Source organism: Mustela erminea, chromosome 3, assembly GCF_009829155.1.
Source record: "Mustela erminea isolate mMusErm1 chromosome 3, mMusErm1.Pri, whole genome shotgun sequence".
Lineage (NCBI taxonomy): Eukaryota > Metazoa > Chordata > Mammalia > Carnivora > Mustelidae > Mustela > Mustela erminea.
In genome coordinates, this window is record NC_045616.1 from 137,833,255 (window position 1) to 137,855,166 (window position 21,912).

At 43.0% G+C, this 21,912-nt stretch overlaps 1 protein-coding gene across 9 annotated transcripts in view; it reads left to right on the top strand.

Annotated features, from left to right (window-relative positions):
* ADAMTS12 (ADAM metallopeptidase with thrombospondin type 1 motif 12) overlaps window positions 1-21,912 on the top strand; it is a 290,253-nt gene that overhangs the window by 134,224 nt on the left and 134,117 nt on the right. For all 9 annotated transcript variants that reach the window (XR_004284258.1, XM_032337661.1, XM_032337660.1 and 6 more), the window contains 2 exons: window positions 19,608-19,804; window positions 20,501-20,584. Coding sequence is in view for 8 of the 9 variants with exons in the window: in XM_032337661.1 (XP_032193552.1) it covers window positions 19,608-19,804; window positions 20,501-20,584 (281 nt within the window). In the remaining variant the exon portion in view is untranslated. The remainder of the gene's footprint in view (window positions 1-19,607; window positions 19,805-20,500; window positions 20,585-21,912) is intronic.

Here is a 21,912-nt window from a genome sequence, read left to right on the forward strand (position 1 = left end):
CAGCCCCGGGCCCAGGCGGTGGGAGGCTGAGAGGACTGTCAGGAGGGACAGTCTTGTGTCCAGGGGTGGCAGGCCGAGCTGCTGAGTTTCTCCCTCAGCCAAGGCTTTCTGCTTGAAAACAAACAAAGGAACTTGCAGGTGGTGACGGGGGAGGCGGCGATAGACTCAGGATTGCTGAGATCAATCCAGCTCAGGATGCGGAATTAAAATATTTACTCTGGCATTGAGGAATGGCTGGGTTGAGTGTTTGCTGTCTCAGCCGCACCTTTGTCCTGGCTACTTTTTTGTCACTACCAGTCTTCAAGCCTGTGAAGCCTTTTAAATTACCAATACTTAGCATTTTGCAGGTGGAAAGCCAGATCTGGGGAAAAGGAACCTCTTCTGTCCTAGGAGGTCATAAACCCTTTGCTCCAGCCATGCCGGAACTGTCTGGAAAGGAAAAGACAAGGATCGCTTCATGATCCACCTCCTGATCTGAACACTATTCCCACGGATGGACTGGATCTGTTTTTTTTTTTTTTTTTTTTTTTAACTCTTTCATCTATTTAACTTAAAAATGTTATCAAATTTAAGCGCACAGTTTATAGTTTTCACGAACTGAAAATACCCACATAACTAACATCCAGATCAATACCCAGAACTTGCCCAGCCCTCTCGAAGCCTTCCTGTGCCTTTGCTCTCCCCTGATTACTACCAGAATGGATCCCTTTTGCCCATCTGGTACTTTGTAAAATGCAATAACTCAGTATACACTCCTTTGTACCTGGTTTTTCTCCCTCAGCTTCACACTGGGGAGATTCATCCATAACATTTCCTGTGGTTGGAGATGATTCTCTGCTGGAGAGAAGCCCATCAGGTGAATGCTGTGGTGCACATTTGGGATGGGGTGTGTGTGTGTGTGTGTGTGTGTGTGTGTGTGTGTGATACACATACATAGGCATTGCTGGGTTGTACAGTATACCTATAGTCAACTTTCACTGATCTTACAGTTTCACCAAATGGGTTGTCCCAGTTTGGTGATGGGGGTTCCATTTACTCTCCACCCAGCTCTCGTCTCCCTAGCATCTAGGCTAGGATGACAGCCTGCGCACGGACTAAGCACGAACATGCAATTCGGCTTCAAGTGTAGCTTCTTTTCAAAGTAGGGCTGGGATTGTTCCCGCTCACCTCAGCTGCTCGCCGTCTGGCCGATGACTTCAGTCATCAAGTCCCTCATGATAGAAACACAGATCAGATCCTTGGTTCTGGTTTTCCTTAGATCGTTGACCATCCTGCTGAACATCTTTTTATTCATGGTTGCTGTCAAAAGACTAAATCTCCATGACCTGTTTATGACAGGAAGGGTAGGAGGCCTGGGAATGCCTATTCCTGAATCCAGGAAAAATACTTAGACTGGAGTTGGAAGAGAAAACTACTTTCTGGAATTGGCAGTCATATTTTGGGGAATGAGGAGAGTATTAAGAGCCTGTTTAAGAAGCTTGATACATTGGTACCAGAAATCTCTTTCATTCTCACTGAAGAATTTATTTTAATCCCACCATCCAATTGCATAAGAGTTGCTCACAATTTTAGAAGTCTCTGGATAACTTCTGCTGTGCGTATTTGTTTGGATGGTTTTACAAGCAGTGTATTTTCTTGTGGAATGTTTGGCAGACATTTTTAATAAAGATTCTGGACTTGAGGTTGTGGATACAGATGGATAAAATTAGACACATGGGGGGGGGTAAAACCATATAAAACACCAATAAGTGACATTTTAAAGTTAAATGAGATATCAAAGAATGTTTGACTTTTTGTGTCCCCCACCCAATATTTCTCTTTAACTTGTATTTTTTTATAATTGTTTAACAGAGTTTTTTTCCCCTTTTTGTTGGGTTTTGGGCAAAAGACAAAAAAAAAATTGCCTTCATCTTACATAGTAACTTCTCTGCTTTTGAGAGAACTAGTAAAATAGCTGCTTTTCATGGTGCGTGTTACTTATAAGTTAACTTAATTCCAGCATGTAAGGGTGACCAAAGCCAGTGGCTGCCTATTAAGGAGTGTTTGTCCTGTGGGTAGGATGTTTGGCACGAAGGGCTTTTAGATGTCGTTTTGCATGAGGGACCTGCTTCAGACCCAGAAGCTGATAGTGCTGCGAAGCCACGGCAGTTACCCCATTCTCCTCACACAGCCACGCCGCCGGGCTTCTCACTGCCTGGTCAGAAGAGCGAGCTAATCACATACCCAGCTATTTTGTAGCTAGATTTCTAGAAATGGAATCGCTAGGTCAGAGAGTAAGTATATTTAAGGATGTTAGAGATACTGCCAAATCGTGGTCCAGGAGGGTCGCCTCACTTTTCACTCGGTCCAGACTGTATGAGCGTGTATGTTTTTCTCATCACCTCCCCCAAGACGTGTCACAAAAACAAATTCCCCTTGGCATCCCTTGAGAGCCTCCTTTTACCTCCCTCTTTTGCCTTTCCGCAGCATCCATCGATCTCTTCTTTACGGCTCCTATTTTGCCCATTTTCGCAGCTTCCTTACCTACCCGTCTCCTTCATCCGCCTGCTCAGTCCATTTCCCTTCCTACCTAAGAATGAACACCCAAGTGGACTGCGAGAATTGTTAAACTCCCATCTGCGGATTTGGAGTTATGTATAAGTTTGATTTCATAATGACTTACTACATAGATAAGTTGGGTAAGTTGAGGAAAGCCCGTATAATGATGACGATATCAAGATTGGGACCATTACACTCTTCACAGTGACCATGGTCTTTCCCTTGGTCCAGGCTGCCCCATGAGGGAGGAGGGTGTTCATGAGACGTGGTGGGTGTGGAGAGCCAAACTGCCTGTGTTTGAATCCCTGCTCTGCCTCTTATTGTCTCTGTGACATCTGGTAAGGGACTTAAGTCATCTCTAAACGGGGGTAATAGTTGTATTTACCTCTGGGGGGTGGGTGTAGATACTTAACATATGCAAAGCAGTTCAGATAGGATCTCATGCAGGACTATTGTTATTAGTTTGGGACCATTATTAGTTCATTGTCTCCCTTTCTTCAACTCACTTAACTATTCCAATGGACAAGAAGATGAAGAGTCCCTCTGAGTAAAACCCGCCAAACTTTGGATGCACAGCAAGGCAGTTTACTTGATACAACTGGCTTTTCTGTCTGAAAAAATAGGCAAAGAGGTACTAAAAGAAAGTAGCAAGGGAGGGGTGCAAATTTTATTTTATCTATTTAAAAATATTGCCTGTGCCAGCCTCAGTTTTTCACCTATCTGATGGATGCTGCAGCTGGCCTAACATGGATGCTTCTTTCTTTCTCTTCTTGGCTCACCTGACAAGCCTTCAGCAAGGAGAGAGAAGCCATGAATTGTGTGCATGCCCCTAGATTTTCCCCTTCCTAAACCAGAAAAATAAAGATTCTGTTGGGCAAGCTCAGTGACTGTCTTCTGAGTAGGGCTTAGTTTTGCTAGACTGGTGTTGGTGAGGCATTTATACTGGAGAGTTACGAGGACAGCAAAAGTGGAGGAGAGAATCTGAAACCCTTGGGCTTGGGTTGGAGGAGGAAGTTCTGGGGATAATTTCGGAGGGATGGGGTTTAAGAGGTTAAAGGTCACTGTTATGATTCATCCTGGCTAGTAAATCACTGAAGTTATTTTGATGAGGGAGCAGGAGGCTGGCTGAGGACAAAGCAAAAGCTGGCGCCTTGCACCCCCTCTTCACCCGCTCCCCTCCATATGTGTAGCATTCCTCAGGCACCCCTAATCGCCATAAAACGATAAATAGTTAACTTGCAGGGATCGCAATCCTGCAGAACAGGAATCTCCCTTGCTCTACAAGATGTCCTAGAGACCTAAACAGGGAGGTTACCCTATCAATAGCACAAATTTCCAGAGGCAAATAACTCTTGGTTCCTGAAGCCCTAATGTCCCCCTCCCACCATAAACTGGAGGAGACTGGGGTAGAAAGGAATGTAAATGATAGCCAGATCATAATGCCCCACCAAGAATCTCCCAATTATCTTGATGTTAATGCCTGACCTAAAGACGACATTGATCAGGCCATAAGGGCAAGGCCTCCCCCCGGCACCTTGTAGGCCCTCCCTAACATGTGAGAACTCTGTTAAAATCTCCCATCCCTTCACCACCTCCCCCCAACTGTGGGGTATATAACATGCCCACCTTCACAACCCAGGGCAGCAGCTCTTCCTGCCCACGGGTCCTGTCCCCGTGCTTTAATAAACCACCATTTTGCACCAATGACGTCTTAAGAATTCTTTCTTTAGTCGTCGGCTCCGAACCTCCTCACCCCATCGAACCTGACTTAGGTTCTGGGACTTCATCATTTTTATGTTTATTTTGTTTGTGGCTAAATTGTGTTCCTTGGTTCATATCAAAATATAATTTTCAATGAATAAAACAAACATAGCTCTGATCCAAATTCTGGTGAGTGTGTGCCAAATTTTAACTGGCACAGGAATGAGAGGACCAGCAGGTGACAAAGCTGATTCGTAGAACGTGGAAAACTAACCTATAAGCAGCCAGTAAAGGGAAAACAAAAAGAACACTTCAATAAAGAAGAAAACGCAATCAAATTCCTGATTTAGATAAACAACTGGTTCGTTTCCTCCATAGGCCAATAAAACCATAACCTCCGAGTTAGCTTATCTACTGGGCAAAAAGCATTTGTAGTTTGTAAATTTTCTGCAAATTAACATCTATCTTTACAGAGTTGTAAATGACTGGGTCCTTATCAGTAGTAAATAGGAAGTCAAACAAAGTCACATCCCTGAACCTGGAGAGTCCGATGAACCTTGGGTGGGCTCCTTAGACAACTTCCTGTGTGATAACAACCATAGCCCCTTATCGTCTCGCTTTTCTTCCAAGATTTGGGTATTTTTTCTTACTAGTCCCCTGTGTGGTCTTGTACAGTCTCCTAAGATTGTCTTTGATCACAAGAGAAAGCTGGTCTCATCGTGGTTTTGTCCTGTGCCAGTCTTCGTTTACAGAGAAGCCACATACATACCACAAGCACACACCCTTCCCCCCCAACCCCCCCAACCAGTTCAGCCAGCACGTGTACAGCCATGAGGAGCGAAGCAGCTGCAGAAGCCAGAGAAATCAGTGGCTTTGGTCTGGAAACTTCATAAAAAATCTAGGATTGCATCTCAGTTAACCTCTATTATTCCGGAGATCACCACCCCACATGTTTCTTTTAATTCTCCTCAGAAGTTTATTTATTCCAAAGCTGGAGAAACAAAATGAAGAACTTCACCTCCATCCAGATTGTATCTGCAGTGCCTACAACTGCACGTGAAATCCGCTCCCCCCCCCCCCCCCCCACCGTCCACAGGCTGCTCAAAGTGCTAAGCCTCCTTATTGTCCGTGAGCCTGGGACCCAATACGCCACAGAACAGATACATGCCAGTTGCTGATGGTGGTGTTTTTAAATTTTATTTATTTGAGAGAGAGAGAGAGAGCAGAGAGGTAGAAGCAGACTCCCCACTGAGCTTGGGCCCCGATGTGGGGCTCGATCCCAGAACCCTGAGATCGTGACCTGAGCTGAAGGCAGACACCTAACCGACTGAGCCACCCAGGCGCCCCTCCAGGAATGGTTTTGTAGGTGTTAGTTCTAATATGAAACCCAGCCTTTGTTGCTTAATAGTGAGCTTGTCGTACTGGATGAAATGAGAATTAACGCAGGTATGACACTCCAGGTGTGGCCCGAGTTCAGGAATCAGTGTGTTCTATTATACCTCCGCAAAAGGAAAAGACAGATTTTTATCAAAGCTCCTCGAATAACTGTCTTGCCACAAGAGTGTTATGGCATTGGTGTCAAGGTAAAAAGTGGGTTGTTGGCATTTTTGTCATGTAACAAGTGCCAAAGATGATTCGACTTTAAAAAAACACTTTGGCAAGGACATTTTTCTTTCTTTCTTTTTCTTTTTTTTTCCCCCGAATTTAGGGTCTTAATTTGAAAGGGCAGCATGAAAAAGAGATGTCAGAGGAGAGCAGGTTCTTATTCAAACAGAAGCCTAACTGCCAAGCAGTGGTGAAGGGCTTTGCCTCATAACCTGTTTACCAGAACAGTAATCCAATATTCAGTACCAACAGTAAACAGTAAGTACATCAAGAACGACCTAAGGAGCTTCAGGCCTCTCAGCCCTCTCTTCTTTGTCTTTTTTAAAATCAAGTGTCTACAGAGTCAGTGCCCAACACAGAAAGTATTTTGGGGAGAAGCAAAATCTCTGTTATCTGGACAAATGACGCAGAAGATAAAGAACTCCCCTTGCTAAAAGCAGACTGAATACTCTAGGGCCAATTTGTCATTTTAATGGAAAGAAAACCATACTCTAATATTGGATTAATATCATATTTGATAGCAAAAAATACGTGAGCATTTTTTTAATGAAAATTGAGCCAGCTCTGTCAACATTTGTGACAGGTTTCTTCTTTGCAGCCTTCAGTTTGTAGGTTTTATACACAAAGGCACATAAAGCTCCCTTTTCATTAAACCCTGTATATCCTGTTCCCACCCAGGTTTTGGCATTTGCCAGTCTTCTCTCCCCGCCCCCCACCCCCCCACCCCCGCCCCACCAATCTAGTATAGTCAGGTGTTTCACTGTGATACTGAGTTACTTTCTTTTTTCATTGATAAAGAAAAACACATCTGATGATTTTTTACCCACCCAGCCACCCACACATTTTTATTCTCACATTTGTTGGGCATTGTTTTTCTTGGTGTATCTCAAATATTCATTTATAATTTTTAACTGAAGTTACTAATTTCTCTTTCAGAGTGAAAACTGGGAGGTCGTATTTAAGAACCATCAGTTACAGATGAGCCCCTTCAGACATGAGCAAAGTTCTTAAACACAAATAACACAGCCTACCACTCTCCCTTTTATATCCACATGCCAGTAGCTTGTAGCTTCAGCTCCACAACTGGGTCACAAATGCCGATATAGACACAGATACGTATCAGACCAACTCACTCACCAACCCACTGCTGTCCGGAGTTAAAAAAAAAAAAAAAAAGAACTCTTACAAGTCAACAGACTCTGAGCCTAGATAGATAGCTACATTTTATAAAGGTCTTTCCGCAGAAATAGCTATGGACCATTACTTTATCAGACATTCAGATACAAATAAGTAGTATCACAATCAAGCTCCCAATCTGGTCTCCGCCTTGAGGACAGGTGTCCAACCAAGTCAACCATACTGCCACCTGGCAAAGGAGATCAGTGTGAAGGTGGATCTTTCAGGCTCTCACTCTGAATAATAGTAATCAGAGCAACTAGGCCTTAACTTTGTTGTTGTTGTTGTTGTTTTTCAGGTCTCATAATTAGTTTTGCTTCTCTTGAGCAGTGGATTTTTATCATATCAGCATTTGTCCGACTTGAACAACTAATCATGTTTCTCTTTTTTTTAGTGACAGCTGGAACTGTAGCTAAGTTTGTAGACCAACCAAAGCCAAAAAGATAGAAGATAATAACCAGTTTGTTAATTAGTGTCATTATTTTTCTTTTTTTAAAATTAATTTATTTATTTTCAGAAAAAACATATTCATTATTTTTTCACCACACCCAGTGCTCCATGCAATCCGTGCCCTCTATAATACCCACCAACTGGTACCCCAACCTCCCACCCCCCCATCACTTCAAACCCCTCAGATTGTTTTTCAGTGTCATTATTTTTCACTCATTTTACCTTTCCCTCTTATTCTTTTTTTTTGGAGGGGGGCTATTGTCTGACTTAAGTTAACTGGGTGATAACTAAAGAGTGTCTACCTTCAGGAGCCATGTTAACCCCTTTGTGAAATAAAGCAGGTTGTGTATAGATATGAATTAAAGACCCGTTCTGGGTACATTCTCAGCCTCCAGTTTGTGATGCCCTTTCGTAGTTTTGAAGATCAAAAGTGCTTTAGAATGAATCAGAAAAAGATGTTCTGGCTTTAAATCTGTGCTTTCGAAAAGCTCTTTGTAAGAACTAATAAGGACATTATTTTGTAGGTTGCGGGCTTCTGCTGGCTCTGGCTTCTGCTGGCTTCCCTAGAACTCGGCTTCTCAGCAATGAGCCGAGGGACACAGCCATCTACATCTTGATAAGACAATGTGTGCTAAGTGCAGCTCCATGATTGGCCCTTTTGATAATACTGACTTTTCCCTTTGTTGTGTTTTATGCTATGAATCAAACTCTAAGATCTGTGTGGGAAGCATCTCCTTAGTTTCAGAAACATCAAATTCAGGGCTTTAAGGCCCCAGATTACAGACCTTCCCCATGTACAAATCCAGTGTGGAATTTAGGGTATTTGACTAGTGTTTGTTCAAAATCAAGATGGGGATCTCTACCAAGTTCCAAATTTATTTTAAAATGAGGCCAAACTACATGAAGTCTAGCCAGACCCCTGTGTTCTGCTGTGACCTGAACTGCCGTTGGGTCCAGGCCACGATCCAGCCAGTGGTCCACAGGCAACTCTGCAGTCCCCAAACCAGATGTTGGGTTGGGGGAGCCAAAGCCCCAGTGAGCCGCAGGAGGAGATGAGTTTATCTCATTTGGATCCGTCTCTCTGTACAAGAGGAGCTCCCAGTAGGCTCAAAAGGAATGAGGTTTCAGTCAAGAGGCCAAACTAGTTTGTCTTTGCTGGTTTATTACATGAGTAGTCATACCGTGTCTGCTTCACTGATCTTGGACTTGGCTCTCTGTCCTTTACCTTGTTAAGCCTCACAGACCCTTTTGTTACCTGTGATCCCCCTAAGACCTATGGCAAATTTCACTCACCTTCATACTCCGCTGAATCCATGCCCCTTTGAGCTGCAGACTTGTCCCACACCGGCAAGAGGCAGATCTACTCCAAAGATGGGGGTTCCGTGGCTTCATTTTTGCAACCTGCTTTTCTTTCTGCATGCAGTTCTTTTCTGTCCCCCTTCACCTTTGTCTGTATTTGAGGCTTACCTTTGAAGAGCACTGGACAGCTTAACTCTGGCTTCATACATGTGTCTGAGCGATATGTTAAGACCTGCTCTTACCATCCAAAGCCCCGAGGCTACCTTTGCTATTAATTGACGATGACTAGATTTTTGCAGCCAGTTTTTTTTTATCGAATTAATTCTTAACAGTAATAGTTAACATTTATTAAATTTCTTACAGTGTGTCTGCAACTGTTAGAGGTGTTTTCTGCGTCAGCTCATTTAATACTTGTAATAATTCCGTCAGATAAATTCTAGTATATTCCTTTTCTAGATGAGGAAACTAAGGTCGAGGGAGGTAACTCACAGTCAGTTCGGAGCTCCTAGGAAGCAGTGCTGATTTGGCCTTGAGACCCTGCACCTAAACATCATTCTGACCTCAGGAGGAAGATTAAGATACAGACCTCGGCTCTACCTGTATGCTTGTGGCCCCCCGTCTCTCCAGGCTCCGTTCTGTTCTCTGTAGGGAGTAGTAATCATACCTGGGTTTCAGAGATAAGTAGCACTGCAGTTGTCACCCTATAGACATGGTCAGCGAGGAGAGTGGCCGGGCACGGGGAGGGGGGAGGCCATCATGATTGTCACCTGAAGGGTTTGGCATTTCGCCTCTGTAGCACGGTGTTCCCTTGTGTGTCTGTTGACCTACTCTGTTCTCTCTGAGAGCGGTGAGGGGCTGTGGTGTTCGGGCCATGCAGTGTGTTTGGAAGGGCTCCAGACTCTGTTTGTGTAGCCTGGACCCCGGGTCCCTGAGGCCTGGCCGTCCCAGCTGCAACTCTGCAAGGGCTTTAATTGAGAATTTCCTGAGCCACTTGTGTGACTGATCCAAAGTATGTCATATGTGTTTCAAAATAATAATTAGAAAGAAAGCACAAACAGCAAGTCGGCTGTACAAATTGTATGATATCTAACAATGGGGCCACGTTACCAATGGTTGTCACCCCTGGCGCGAATCAGGAATAATGTGCCTTGGAAAGTTCCCTGTTAATTTGATGGAGAAGGTGGGGTGAGTCTAGAAGTGGGGAATGGTTCAGGCAATAATCTGAGTAGGGCAAGTGAGGTACTTACTGGGCTGGGATTTGGATGTGAAAGACATCATCTGGGTCCTGAGTTGGGGATAAAGTCCCTGCCTTTCAATGTGGTTTCTGCCTTCAAAGCTCTTCTTTGGAGATTGCTGTTAATGTATAAACACTCAAATAAATCTGAAATTACAAGTGTGATCAGTACTTGAAGAGGGAATATGTCATGGGAGGAGAGCCCTGCATCTGTGGGAGACTGATTCTAGGTAGGGAGGTTGGGTAAAGGCCTATGAGGAAGGGACTTTTGAGCTGAGATCTGAAGGAGGACAGGGGACAGGGGGAGGCAGGAGGAAGGAAAGAGAGCGACAGGCAGAACAAACAGCATCCAGATGTGGAAGCCCTAATGAGGGACAGAGCAGGACACATTCGAGAATCAGGGTGAGGCTGGTGGGGATGGAGTTCTGAGAAGGAGGGGCTCCACGAGGGGGTGGGTTGGAGAACGAGGGATGAGGAGAAAAGAGAGATGAGGTGGTGTCAGAAGGAGGGAAGTGCAAGGACTCAGGGAGAGAGTTCTCATTTACATCTTTCCGAACTATCATATTCCAAGGTCTGTGGAGGACACAACCCTGAAGTAGATGGTGTTGTTGGTCTTTACAGATGGAAGACTCAAGTCCTTTGCCAACATCATTGAAAACCCAGAGGTTTCACCTTATTGGTTGTAGTGACTCAACACCAAAACCCCCAACTTCTCCAGATTCAGGAGTACTGTGAGAAGGTCCTTGGGAAACTCTGATTTCAGTAGAAAAGTATAGTTGGTTCATAAAAGAAAACAGCTCTTACCTAGGAAGGTTTGCGGGGACTGAGGTAAAAAATAGACTCAGTGTCATTTGCCACTTGGCACTTCCAGAACAGTTTTTGTATAGGGTGAGTTCACTCGAAGCTCTCTTGTCCAGAACAATTAGCCGCTGAAGGGTTCAGGCAAACTCCACCCTCTGTTTGACTTACACTCTCACCTGTGTCCCCCTGTGTCTTCAGCATTTAAAATCACAGAAGATGATAAAAGTATTCAATAGAGGAGCTCAGATGGGAATAAGGATTTCTTTGATGATTGAGAAGGCGCATATAGTTCTTCACAGACTTTATCGCCATCAAGGCCATGTAACACTATAGCAAAAGAGAGTATCCTGTAGGGAAGCTAGGCTGCCTCTAGGACCAGTGCTGGAAGCTACTTTATATAAATTATTGATATCAGTGCCTTTATTACTCAGAGTGCCTGAGGGGATAATGAAGGCCTAGATGTGTCTTAGATGGAACTTTGTGCTCGTCACGTTTCTGTGAACAGAGTCATTTAGTGTAGCATTAATGACACTTCTTCTGTGGAATAGGTTATGGGAGACTTTAATCTGTTCTTAGCCATCTGCGTATACCCAGAAAATCCATTGAATCTGGAACATGAACTACCAAACCCTTTAAAGCTTGCTGTTAGTGGTTGTCACTATGCTTTAAGTTGACAGTGACAGGGAACCTGAAAAAGAAAAATGGCAGAGACGTTTGGGGCTTTGTGGCTTTGGGATTTTTTCCAGCTTCATTTCAAATGGCTTCAGACAGACTACGGGGAAAGGTGTTGTGCCTCTGTTTGGGTGGTGTGTATCTTCAAATTTTATCCCCAGAAATTAAGTCTCCAGTTGGCAAAGGACCTGCAAGACAGGAGTCCTTGTCCCAATTGCCAACTCTGAATATGATTACTAGAAGGCCAAGTCTGTGGATTTGCTCCCACTTTATATGGCAGTCTCAAAGTACCTTTTGCCATGGCCTGGATACGATCTTTAATTTTGTTTAATCTTACTTTATATTTTGAACATATAAAATATGAGGAGAGCGCCTCAGTAATTCTAGACGTCCATATTCATATAACTTCTTAACTCAGATCTGCTCCCAAGGACTGTGCTGGGACAGGTGGGGTGGTTACCCCTCCCTTTTGAGTTTCAAGGGAAGCTCAAAGGAAAGAAGACGACACTGGCTTGTTTGATCCATAATGCATGTAGACGTAGCACACTGGGTCACACTTAATAAAAGGAGTAACCAGGCAGCCAGGGGTTTTGCCCCTTGAGGAAAACCAGAAGAGGATGAAGGTTCTAAATGTGGTTGGATGTTGGGAAGCAAAATCTGGAGAAATTCCCCTAGCAAGTGACAGCCCAGCTGGACCTTTTTGTAGGCTCACTGTATCTGATTTACTTTGTCTTACTTGTTTGTATTTACTTATGCATACCTCTCTAATCTCCATTCCTGGGATTATATCATGCATGCTGTTATTGCTATGGACAATTTCCCTTTCCCTACCCTAGCTCCAGCAAGAGGGAGTGGTGGCGAGTCATCGACTAGGACTAAGAATTGGGAAATTTAAGTTTAGTTTTTGCTTTTGCTACTGCTGTGTGAGCTCAGACAAAGAATTTCTTTTATTTTGATGAAATAATTGTAGATTCACATACAGATGTAAGATACAATGGAAAAAGATCCTACCTACCCTCCACCCACCCCCACCTTATCCCAATGGTAACATCTTACCAAACAATAGTATGCTATCATACTATTGATATCACAATCAGGCCATTGACACGGACATTACCCAGTGATTTTACTTAGATTTTCCTAACATCCTTGTACTCGAGTGTATGGATTGGGGTACATTGTGAAACGACACAGTTTTGCGACACGTGTGGTTTCCTGCATCTGCTGACATAGCTGGGACACTGATTAGTTCCTTCCCCACGAGAATCCCTCATGTTGCTCTTTGCCCTGATGCTCGCCATTCTTCATTCTTAAACCTTGGGCAACCACCAAGCTGTTGTAACATTTTCTAAAATTGTTTTCATTTTGAAATGTCCTGTACATGGAAGGATACAGGATATAGCCTTCTGGGACTGGCTGTTTTCACTCAGCAACATTCCCCAGACATCCCTCTACTTTGTTGTGTATTTCAATGGTTTGCCCCTTTTAGTACCCTGTAGTGTTCTGTGATACATATGCACCATAGTTGGCTTAACCGTTCACCTATGAAAGGACGGCTGGACTGTGTCTAGTTATGGGTTATTAGAAAGAAAGTTTCACTAAACATTGTGTACTGGTTTGGGGGTGAATGTAAATTTTCATTTCTCTAGGGTAATTGCCCAAGAGCACAGTTGCTGGTCATGTGATAATGGCCTGGGTAGTTCTATTACATGGCTGTGCCATTTTACACTCTCATCAGCTGTGGATAAGTGATCCGTTTGCTCCATATCCGATATCACAATAATGCTACTGTCACTATTTTTAAGTTTAGCATTCTTGATAGATACGTAGTGATATCTCCTTGTAGTGATAGCTCATTAATTTTCATTTCCCTAATAAGTAATGTTGGACATCTTTTCATGTGCTTTTTTGACATCTGTATATTTTTTTCAGTGAAATTTTTGTTTCTATCTTTTGCTCATTTTTAATTTGATTTTTTGGGGTTACCATTGAGTTTTGAGAATTCCGTATATATTCATGATAACTAGGCTTTTGTTACATATGTGTTTGCATATATTTCTTACCAGTCTGCAGCTTGTTTTCCCATCCTCTTCACATTTTTTTAAGACAGTTTTGTTGAGACATAATTCAAATACATATAATTGACCCATTTAAAGTGTACAATTCATTGGCTTTTCGTATATGCACAGAGTGGTTCAACTATCACCACAGTCAACTTCAGAACATTTTTGTCACCCCAAAGTGAAGCTCTGTACTTCGCATTGTCTTTTCCAGAACACAAGTTTTAATTTTGATGAGGTTTGATTCATCAGTTTATCCTTGATGGATGGTCTAAGAACACTTTGCTTATCCTAGATCTCAAAGATTTCCTCCTATTTTTAAAAATAATTTTATAGTTTTACATTTTATGATTAAATCCATGCACTCATATGTTTTTATTATGTTCATGCATTTTAAAGTAATTTTTATATAAGAAGGAAAGCTTAGGTCAAGGTTTTCCTTTGTTTGTTTTGCCTACAGATGTCTAATTTTTCCAGCGACTCACAGTGGGTTTATGGGGACATCACCCCATTGCGTGTCAAGGAATATCTGTATACATATTGAATTTACTACCCCATCTTTGAGAAGAGAATATTCTAGAGTTTCTCTTTGTAAAGCTGGGAGGCCCAAAGCAACATCCGAGAGAGGAGTTATGTTTGGTAGATGCACGACAGAGTCACCTTCCTGGGCCAACAAGGAGTTAGGTGGAGGATTAGGGAGGGAAATCATGTGCTTGAAAGATAGTCCAACAAAGCCAGAAGATCTATGAGGACACATGTCAGGTTGACAGTATAGACAGAAAGAGCTGCCTAGAAAACAGCCTCAAGAGGGCAGAAGTGGGCAGAGGCATAAAGGTTCAGCCAAGACCAGCTTGTCTTGCGTTGATAGATGACTGCAGCCTAGGACAGGGGGACAGAGTCACAAGGGGCAGGAACAGCCTGGGGGCAGTCAGGAGTCCTGGAAAGGTTCAGGGAAAACTTTTAATCTATGTTACTGCCAAACTGCGTTTCACTGTAATGTGCTAGAGAATGGGATTTTTGGCCAACTAAAATGTGAGTTTACTTAGAAAAGTCTTACTTTGACAGCTCTGCGTGTTGAAATGTTAACGCCTGAATAAGCACACTTCAGTGATTGTGAAACAGTGATTGGTGAGTGAGTCTCCTTAGGGACCTAAAGGTCACTCTGGGGCTGGCTGACGTAGTGACAGAAAGTGTGAGATGTTGAGTTGATCTGTGTTCGCTTCAACATCCACCATCTACCATGAAAGTTACCCATTTAAAAATTTTTTTACATTGTGGTAAAATTGATATAAAATGAAATGTACCACTGTCATTATCAAAGGGTGCATTTCAGGGGCCTCACGTGCATCCGCTTTGTTGCGCGGCCCCAGCCCTCCCTGTCCATCTCCAGAACTGTTTCCATCTTTCTGAACTGAACCTCTCTGCCAGTCAAGCAATAGCTCCTCTTACCACCACCCACCCCACCCCCGCCCTGGCAGCCCTTGGCAACTGCCATCCTGTTATCTGTCTGTGTGAATCTGACTACTCCAGGTGCCTCAGGTACGTGTAATCATACAGTCTTTGTCCCCTGGTGCCTGGTTATTCCGCTTAGCATAACGTCCCCAAGTTTCATTGATGTAGCAGGTGTCAGGATGCTGAATAACATTCCATCCTACGTAGGTGTATCACCGCATTTTGTTTATCTGCTCATCTCTAGAAGGACGGGAAGACACTTTTTATTTTTTTGCAAAGATTTATTTATTTATTTTAAAGAGGGAGCGAGCCTGAGTGGGTGGGGGGGAACAGAGGAAGAGAGAGAGAGAGAGAGAGAGAGCTCAAGAAACTCAAATAGACTGTGCTGAGTTCAGAGCCTGATGTGGGGCTTGATCTCATGACCCTAGAGATCGCCACCTGAGCTGACTGTGCCACCCAGGTGCCCCAGGAAGTCACTTTTTAGAATAAATCTAATAAGTGTTAGTACTATCTGGTTTCTCTCTGTCCCCTTTAAAAAATTGGAAAAAGTAATAGGTAAAATTACTTGCTTCTGAGTGATGCTCCCTTGCTGTTTTGCTCTAGTGTGTGAGGAGCCCAGATATTTTGTAAGGTGAGGGCAGGGATGAGGCAGCCAGGCCGGTTAAAATCATGGCTCTCCCCAGTCGTGAAATTACATAAGCATAACTGAAAACAAGAGGAACTAAGGTTTTCACCTATTAATAAGCATCATATCTTTAGCTGCAAATAAGATGAAGGAAAACAAAATAACACTTGTTACCACTCTGGCCTGTGGCAGGTATGTGCTTGGTGCTCGCACCACATCACAGGGTTCTTCTTTCTTATAGCAATTCTGTGAGGCAGACTTTAGACAAATAATTAGAAGACCCTGGATTAATAACCAAGTATCTAGAGCTCTAAACCAATTCTGTGCAATAAAAATCCAATGTACAACACATATAATTCTCAACTTTGTAGCAGCCAAGAATAATAATAATAATAATAAAAGAAACAGGTAAAGTTAATTTTAATAATTTTCTTAATCCAAGATATCAGAATATTTATTTCTACACATAATCAATGTAAATTGTTATTGTGATACTTTATTTTTTATACTAATTCTTTGAAATCTAGAGTGTGTTGAATCCAAACTACAGTGAGATACCGCCTCACACCAGTCAGAATGGCTAAAATGAACAACACAAGAAACAACAGGTGTTGGAGAGGATGCAGAGAAAGGGGAACCCTCTTACACTGTTGGTGGGAATGCAAGCTGGTGTGGCCACTCTGGAAAACAGCATGGAGGTTCCTCAAAAAGTTAAAAATAGAGCTACTCTATGACCCAGCAATCACACTACTAGGTATTTATCCAAAAGATATAAAAATAGTGATCCAAAGGGGCACGTGTGGCTGGTGGGCTACGAATTGTCCTGGGCTTCCCTGGATCGTAATGTTCTTTCCAGTATCCCAGGAAATGAGTCTGTCTGGCTGAGTTCAGTGTCTCCCTTTGTACTTCATGCATCTCTAGTTCCGTGATGGAAATGCTGTTTCCTGTTTTGGAAGCTCTTGGCCACCACATACCTTCATAGAAGAATGGCTGGCTGCTTACCTAGAAGGAGTAATTCCTTTTCTTCCTCCATAATTTTCTATCTTCCCCCATCCTGGTCCCTTTGTCTTCCTTTGGGGAGCCAGAAAATGAATGAATAGACGCATTGTGTGAGATCTTTCTTAATAATTATGTCATTTACTGTGTGATTGCTGTTGCTAGGGAAGCATTATAGATGGTTGGGGAGAATAACTTTTGGCTACTTGGTTGAAAGGACAACTATTAATGAGAGAACTGGTGAAAAGACTCAGAAAAATGCTGCTGTTAAGTTATAAATTGCGAGGAAAATAAAAGTGAAGGGTCTTTTTTTTAAAATTTTTTATAAACATATATTTTTATCCCCGGAGGGGGGAAGGGTCTTCATCACATTTTTTAAAGTTTATTTTTCCAACTATAAAAGTAAACAAAGAAAACACAATAAAGCAGATAAAAGAAAAAAATTACCCCAAATTACATTTTCTGTTCTGAACTTCTGAGAAATCTGAGCGCTGAAATGGGAAGGCCTTATTACTTTGCGGCTTCCCTCATCTGTTGGAGGCAAGAGAGGACCTTCCTCCAGAATAACATTTCCTTCAGCAAACAAAACTTGCCAGATTTCGATGTGTGCACAATTGTTGTTGACATTCTGGTTTGGGGATTAGGGGTTGGAGGTGGGTAGATGTGTTGAGAAAAATATAGAAGTTGGAATGAATGAATGGTGAAGATTAGATTAGACTCACTAGAACCTGAATACTTCTCTTTGTTTTATTTAATGCCCTATGTGACCCTTCAGCCCCACAAATAGATATTAAGTGAAGAAATCCATATACTCGTTCAGACACATACCGCATGTCAGAAGACACCAGGCTCAGTGCTGAGTGTTGAGTTACAGCCCTACTATATTTACAAAATAGTGTATCCAACTTACAAAAATGTTTTTTGTAAAATAGAAAATGTTGCAGAGTGTAGAGTCTCCCTATGTGTTGTAAGAATCTGTTTCCTAGGGACACCTGGGTGGCTCAGTGGGTTAAGCCACTGCCTTCGGCTCAGGTCATGCTCTCAGGGTCCTGGGGTGGAGTCCCACATCGGGCTCTCTGCTCAGCAGGGAGCCTGCTTCCCTCTCTCTCTGCCTACTTGTGATCTCTCTCTCTCTGTCAAATAAATAAAAATCTTTAAAAAAAGGAAGAAAAATCTGTTTCCTAAATAGTCTAAAGTCACTGAAAGCACTAAATACAGCATTTTTCCTTAGCCCCCTCAGATATCACACATTTGACAAAGTAATTCAAGGGAGGGAGAACTCAGGAAACATGAATTATAATCCCAGGGGACATTATATCTGCTGCAGTCATGGACCACTTTGCTTTTGTGACAAGTGCCAAAAAGAGAGATTGCAATTTGCTTTTTTCTAGTAGAGGTCGCGATGATATTATCATTGTCATGAACCAAAGGTAGGATTTTAACTATTCTCAAATGTAACAAATAAATGGATTTGCTACTTAATTCTCTTAGCTCAAAGCTCTATGTTTCATTTACTCTCCAGCCTGGGTCATCCTGCTGGTCTGGACTGCATCCCCCTGAGGAGGAAGCCTTTCTTTACAAGGAGACCTGATCTGTGTCTCAGTCATCTGTGTCACTCAGCAGTTATGAATCCCACACGCTTTCTTTCCCTTCTTCATCCTCCGACAGAAATGTACTAATGCATTTCTCCCAATGAAGATCAGCATGGAAGAGGCAGCTAGGGGCAAAAGACAATGAAATGAACCAAAAATTTAATAATCAACCGAGCAGAATAATGAGTCCCAGTAAGCTGAGACGTTGGTAGGACTCCAATGACAGCCTTTCCTTAGCTTAAGTCAGGAAATGGTGAATAACTGATACCTTCACCCAAGGCATCATGAAAGGCGTCTTACACAGCCTCTAGGTCCTCGGTGGTGAGTTCTCCATTTCTGAAGGTGTTTAGGAAGAGTTTATTCCTTCACAGTTACATTTTCATGTTGAATCTAGAATTCCGCCAGCTTATAAATAACTAGCTACCCTACAGTGTAAGCAGGGAATTCAGTATACTCTTTCCAAACGCTCTGGATCTTGGGACTTGTAGTTTCAGAGCTCCCATGAATACCTAATGTTCCAGGCTGCATCACTTGGGAAATACAGCTTTTAAGGATTCCTGTTTCAGGAAGGAACTCAGATTAAATGACTGCTGAAGCTTCTTCAGATGATAAGGATCCATCAATCTAAGAGGATCTTGTGATTATCTCTCTCTTTTTTCTTTTTTCTTTCTTCTTCTTCTTTTTTTTTTTTTTTTTTGGAACTACTTCTCCGTGTGTTCTGACCTCACACAGACGGTGAAAGTGAGCAAGCGGAAAGGGTTACAGAGCAGACCCATGTATCCAAACTACCTTTTGCCTTCTTGAAGGACATGCAGCTGCCTCTCCAGCTTACACGTTCTCCAGTTGTATGCACGTTTCCTCAGTGGGAGACTACAATGTAGAGTACATGAAAAATGCACGATTTTAGGACATAGAAAACCTTGGATCTTCTGGACCTTATGGGCTCTGTGACTCTGGGGAAATTATTGAACCAGGCATTTTGAACATAAATTTTCCCATGTGCAAAACAGAGATAGAAGTACATCCCTCATAAACAACTTGGTGTTTTAAAATCTCGTGTTGCTTTGTGCATAGTAGGCACTGAATAATTTTGAGGAGGAGGAGAAGAAAATGTTTCCAATTTTTATCATAACACCTTTTTGATAGTGAGGGACCTGTTTTCTGAAATAGGTAATAATTATTTCAAAGAAGTACTTTGAACCTTTCTATAAGGTACAGATTTCCGTTATTTTGGTCCTAATCATTCAACTCAGTCCCTTCCTCCATTTCAGACGTGTATATGAGAACACTGCGTTCCTACATTGTTGAACATAAATTAAACCTACGGCCTTGCATCTTTAAAACATAGGTAGGTAGTACGTGCGAGATACACAGTGTTAGCCCACTGTCTCCTGTTTAATGTTTAGATGGCCTTGCCACCTCCCAGAAGCCGGAGCGTCAGCGAGAGGAGTGGGAGAGGAGCCAGTGGCCCAGGAGAAGCCTGTCTCGGCGGTCCATCAGCAAAGAGCGCTGGGTGGAGACGCTGGTCGTGGCTGACACGAAGATGATTGAGTATCATGGGAGCGACAGCGTCGAGTCCTACATCCTCACCATCATGAACATGGTAAGTCAGACTGTGGGGTAGGGACACACAGCTGGGGACAGGTGTCACCCTCCCAAAATAAGAGAGACCTGTTTTATTCCTTCCATATATATCTGAACCTATTCCCTGCCCAAGGGAGGAAGGATGGAAATTCAGGACCAGTTTGTCCTGTCTCTTAAAAAAGTGTATCCTAGGGAAATTTGGAATTGATCACCCATTTTCTGCTAGGTATTTCTCAAGTGACTTAGTCCTTTTAGTTTGAGTTTATCTCACCACTTTATGTGGGTGCACAGATAAGTAAACCCAGGCAAGGAATTAGAATGTGATTTCCTCAAGTTAGTTAGAATTGGCGTAGAGTTAAGGACCCGTGATTCCAGATCTCCCTTTTGTATTCTTGATGTTTCTGCCTTCCCAGAGAGAGTATTAGTCCTGTCAAGATGGGGAAAGGTATTTTCCTCCAGAACTGATAGTAAAAGAGAGAAAGAACAGGGTCAAGGAAAGAAAGTCGGTCTGTTACCTTAAAAAGGTCGCCTTTCAATATCACAGTGTGGATGGGGCCAGGGGTATCTCTCAATCTTTGTCATACTCCCCCCCCCAGGATTCCTGACCTCTAAGGCGACATTATTTGAAGTGTATCACAATGCTGTTTTCCCCTCCTCTGGCATTTATCACTTGTCTATTTCATGTGAGCTAATGGTTTTCCCTTTCTGACTCTAGGTCACTGGGTTGTTCCATAACCCAAGCATCGGCAATGCCATTCACATTGTGGTGGTTCGGCTCATTCTACTTGAGGAAGAAGAGGTAAGGGGAAGTTTCTCTCCACTCTTCTGACCTATATCCTTATACTCCCTACCTCTTTTTTTTTTTAGGACAGCTCTTGATGGGCAAGAAAGGGGACACGAGGAAGCTATCTAGAAGCCCATTGAGAAGGACAGTGATATTTCTATATTATTTTCTTGGGAATTTTGTGCTGTCAAGTGGGAGATGGAGAACATTTCTGAGAGGGACATCATTAGACTCACGGGGCAGTCGTTTAGTAACACACAAATCAGATTGACAGCAGTGGCTTAGAATGTCCACAATGAATAAGACTAAATCATGAAATGGTTGTGTGGTTTCAGTAAAAGTTAAGAGGGACATGGACATGTTGAGCCCTTTATCCTGTTTATTTGCCTCTTGCATATTAATATATACCCCTCAACTCTGGGCTGTCTTATCTCTCTGTCTCTCTAAGATTACCCTTGGAAATGGCATCTGTTCTCGGAGACTCACATGTCTTCTACATGGTGAGACTCGGTTGTTACCTCAAACCCAGACCTCTTCCTTATGTTCACTCCAGACTCCCATCCTGTTGCCTCCTTGCCATGTCACCCTGGGTGTGTCGGAGCCCACCCAAACTTGCAAACTCAGTAAGCCCACAGTGGCATTCTTGATGGCTGCCTGTCCAGATCATCTCAATTCTGCCACCACCCAGGCTCCAACCCTCCCTGTTACCCACCTCGGTAACCACGTACAGGCCTAGGAGTCATTCTCGAATCCTCCTTTCCTTATCTTCCACATTCAACAGCAGGGTCTGCAATGCTACCTTCAAGAAGTTCTGGAACATACATGGCCCTCTTCAGCCTCATGGCGTAGGCACTTATGGTTCCCAATGCCCAAAACACCCGTCCCTTGGCTCTGCTGATGGCTAGCTTGTTCTCTGGTACCTGTTAGACCTCTCTGTTCAAATGCTGCTTTTCCAGAGAAGTCCCAGTGACCATCCAACTCAAAGCCAACCCCACTTGCTGTTCTCCATCACAGAATAAAGTTTTCTTCCTTTATTTGTACTTCTTGCACAGTTCATTGCTCTTCTGTATATTTGTTTACTCTTCTCTTGGCTGTCTTAGCCACCATCGTGATGTAAATTCCTTCTTTATTCTTGGCTGTATCCCCAGCACCTAACACAGTGCCTGGGTCATGAATGAATGAAGTGACATTCAATGAAGGCATGAACCCTCCAAGCTGGTGAAATGCCTTTGCAATCTACTGACCTTACCCAGCAGTGAAACATGTGAAGAATAGCCTCATTCAAGTCTGCCTCCTCAAGAAACCTGAGGTTAGAAGGCTCCAGGCAGGATTTACTGTTTTCT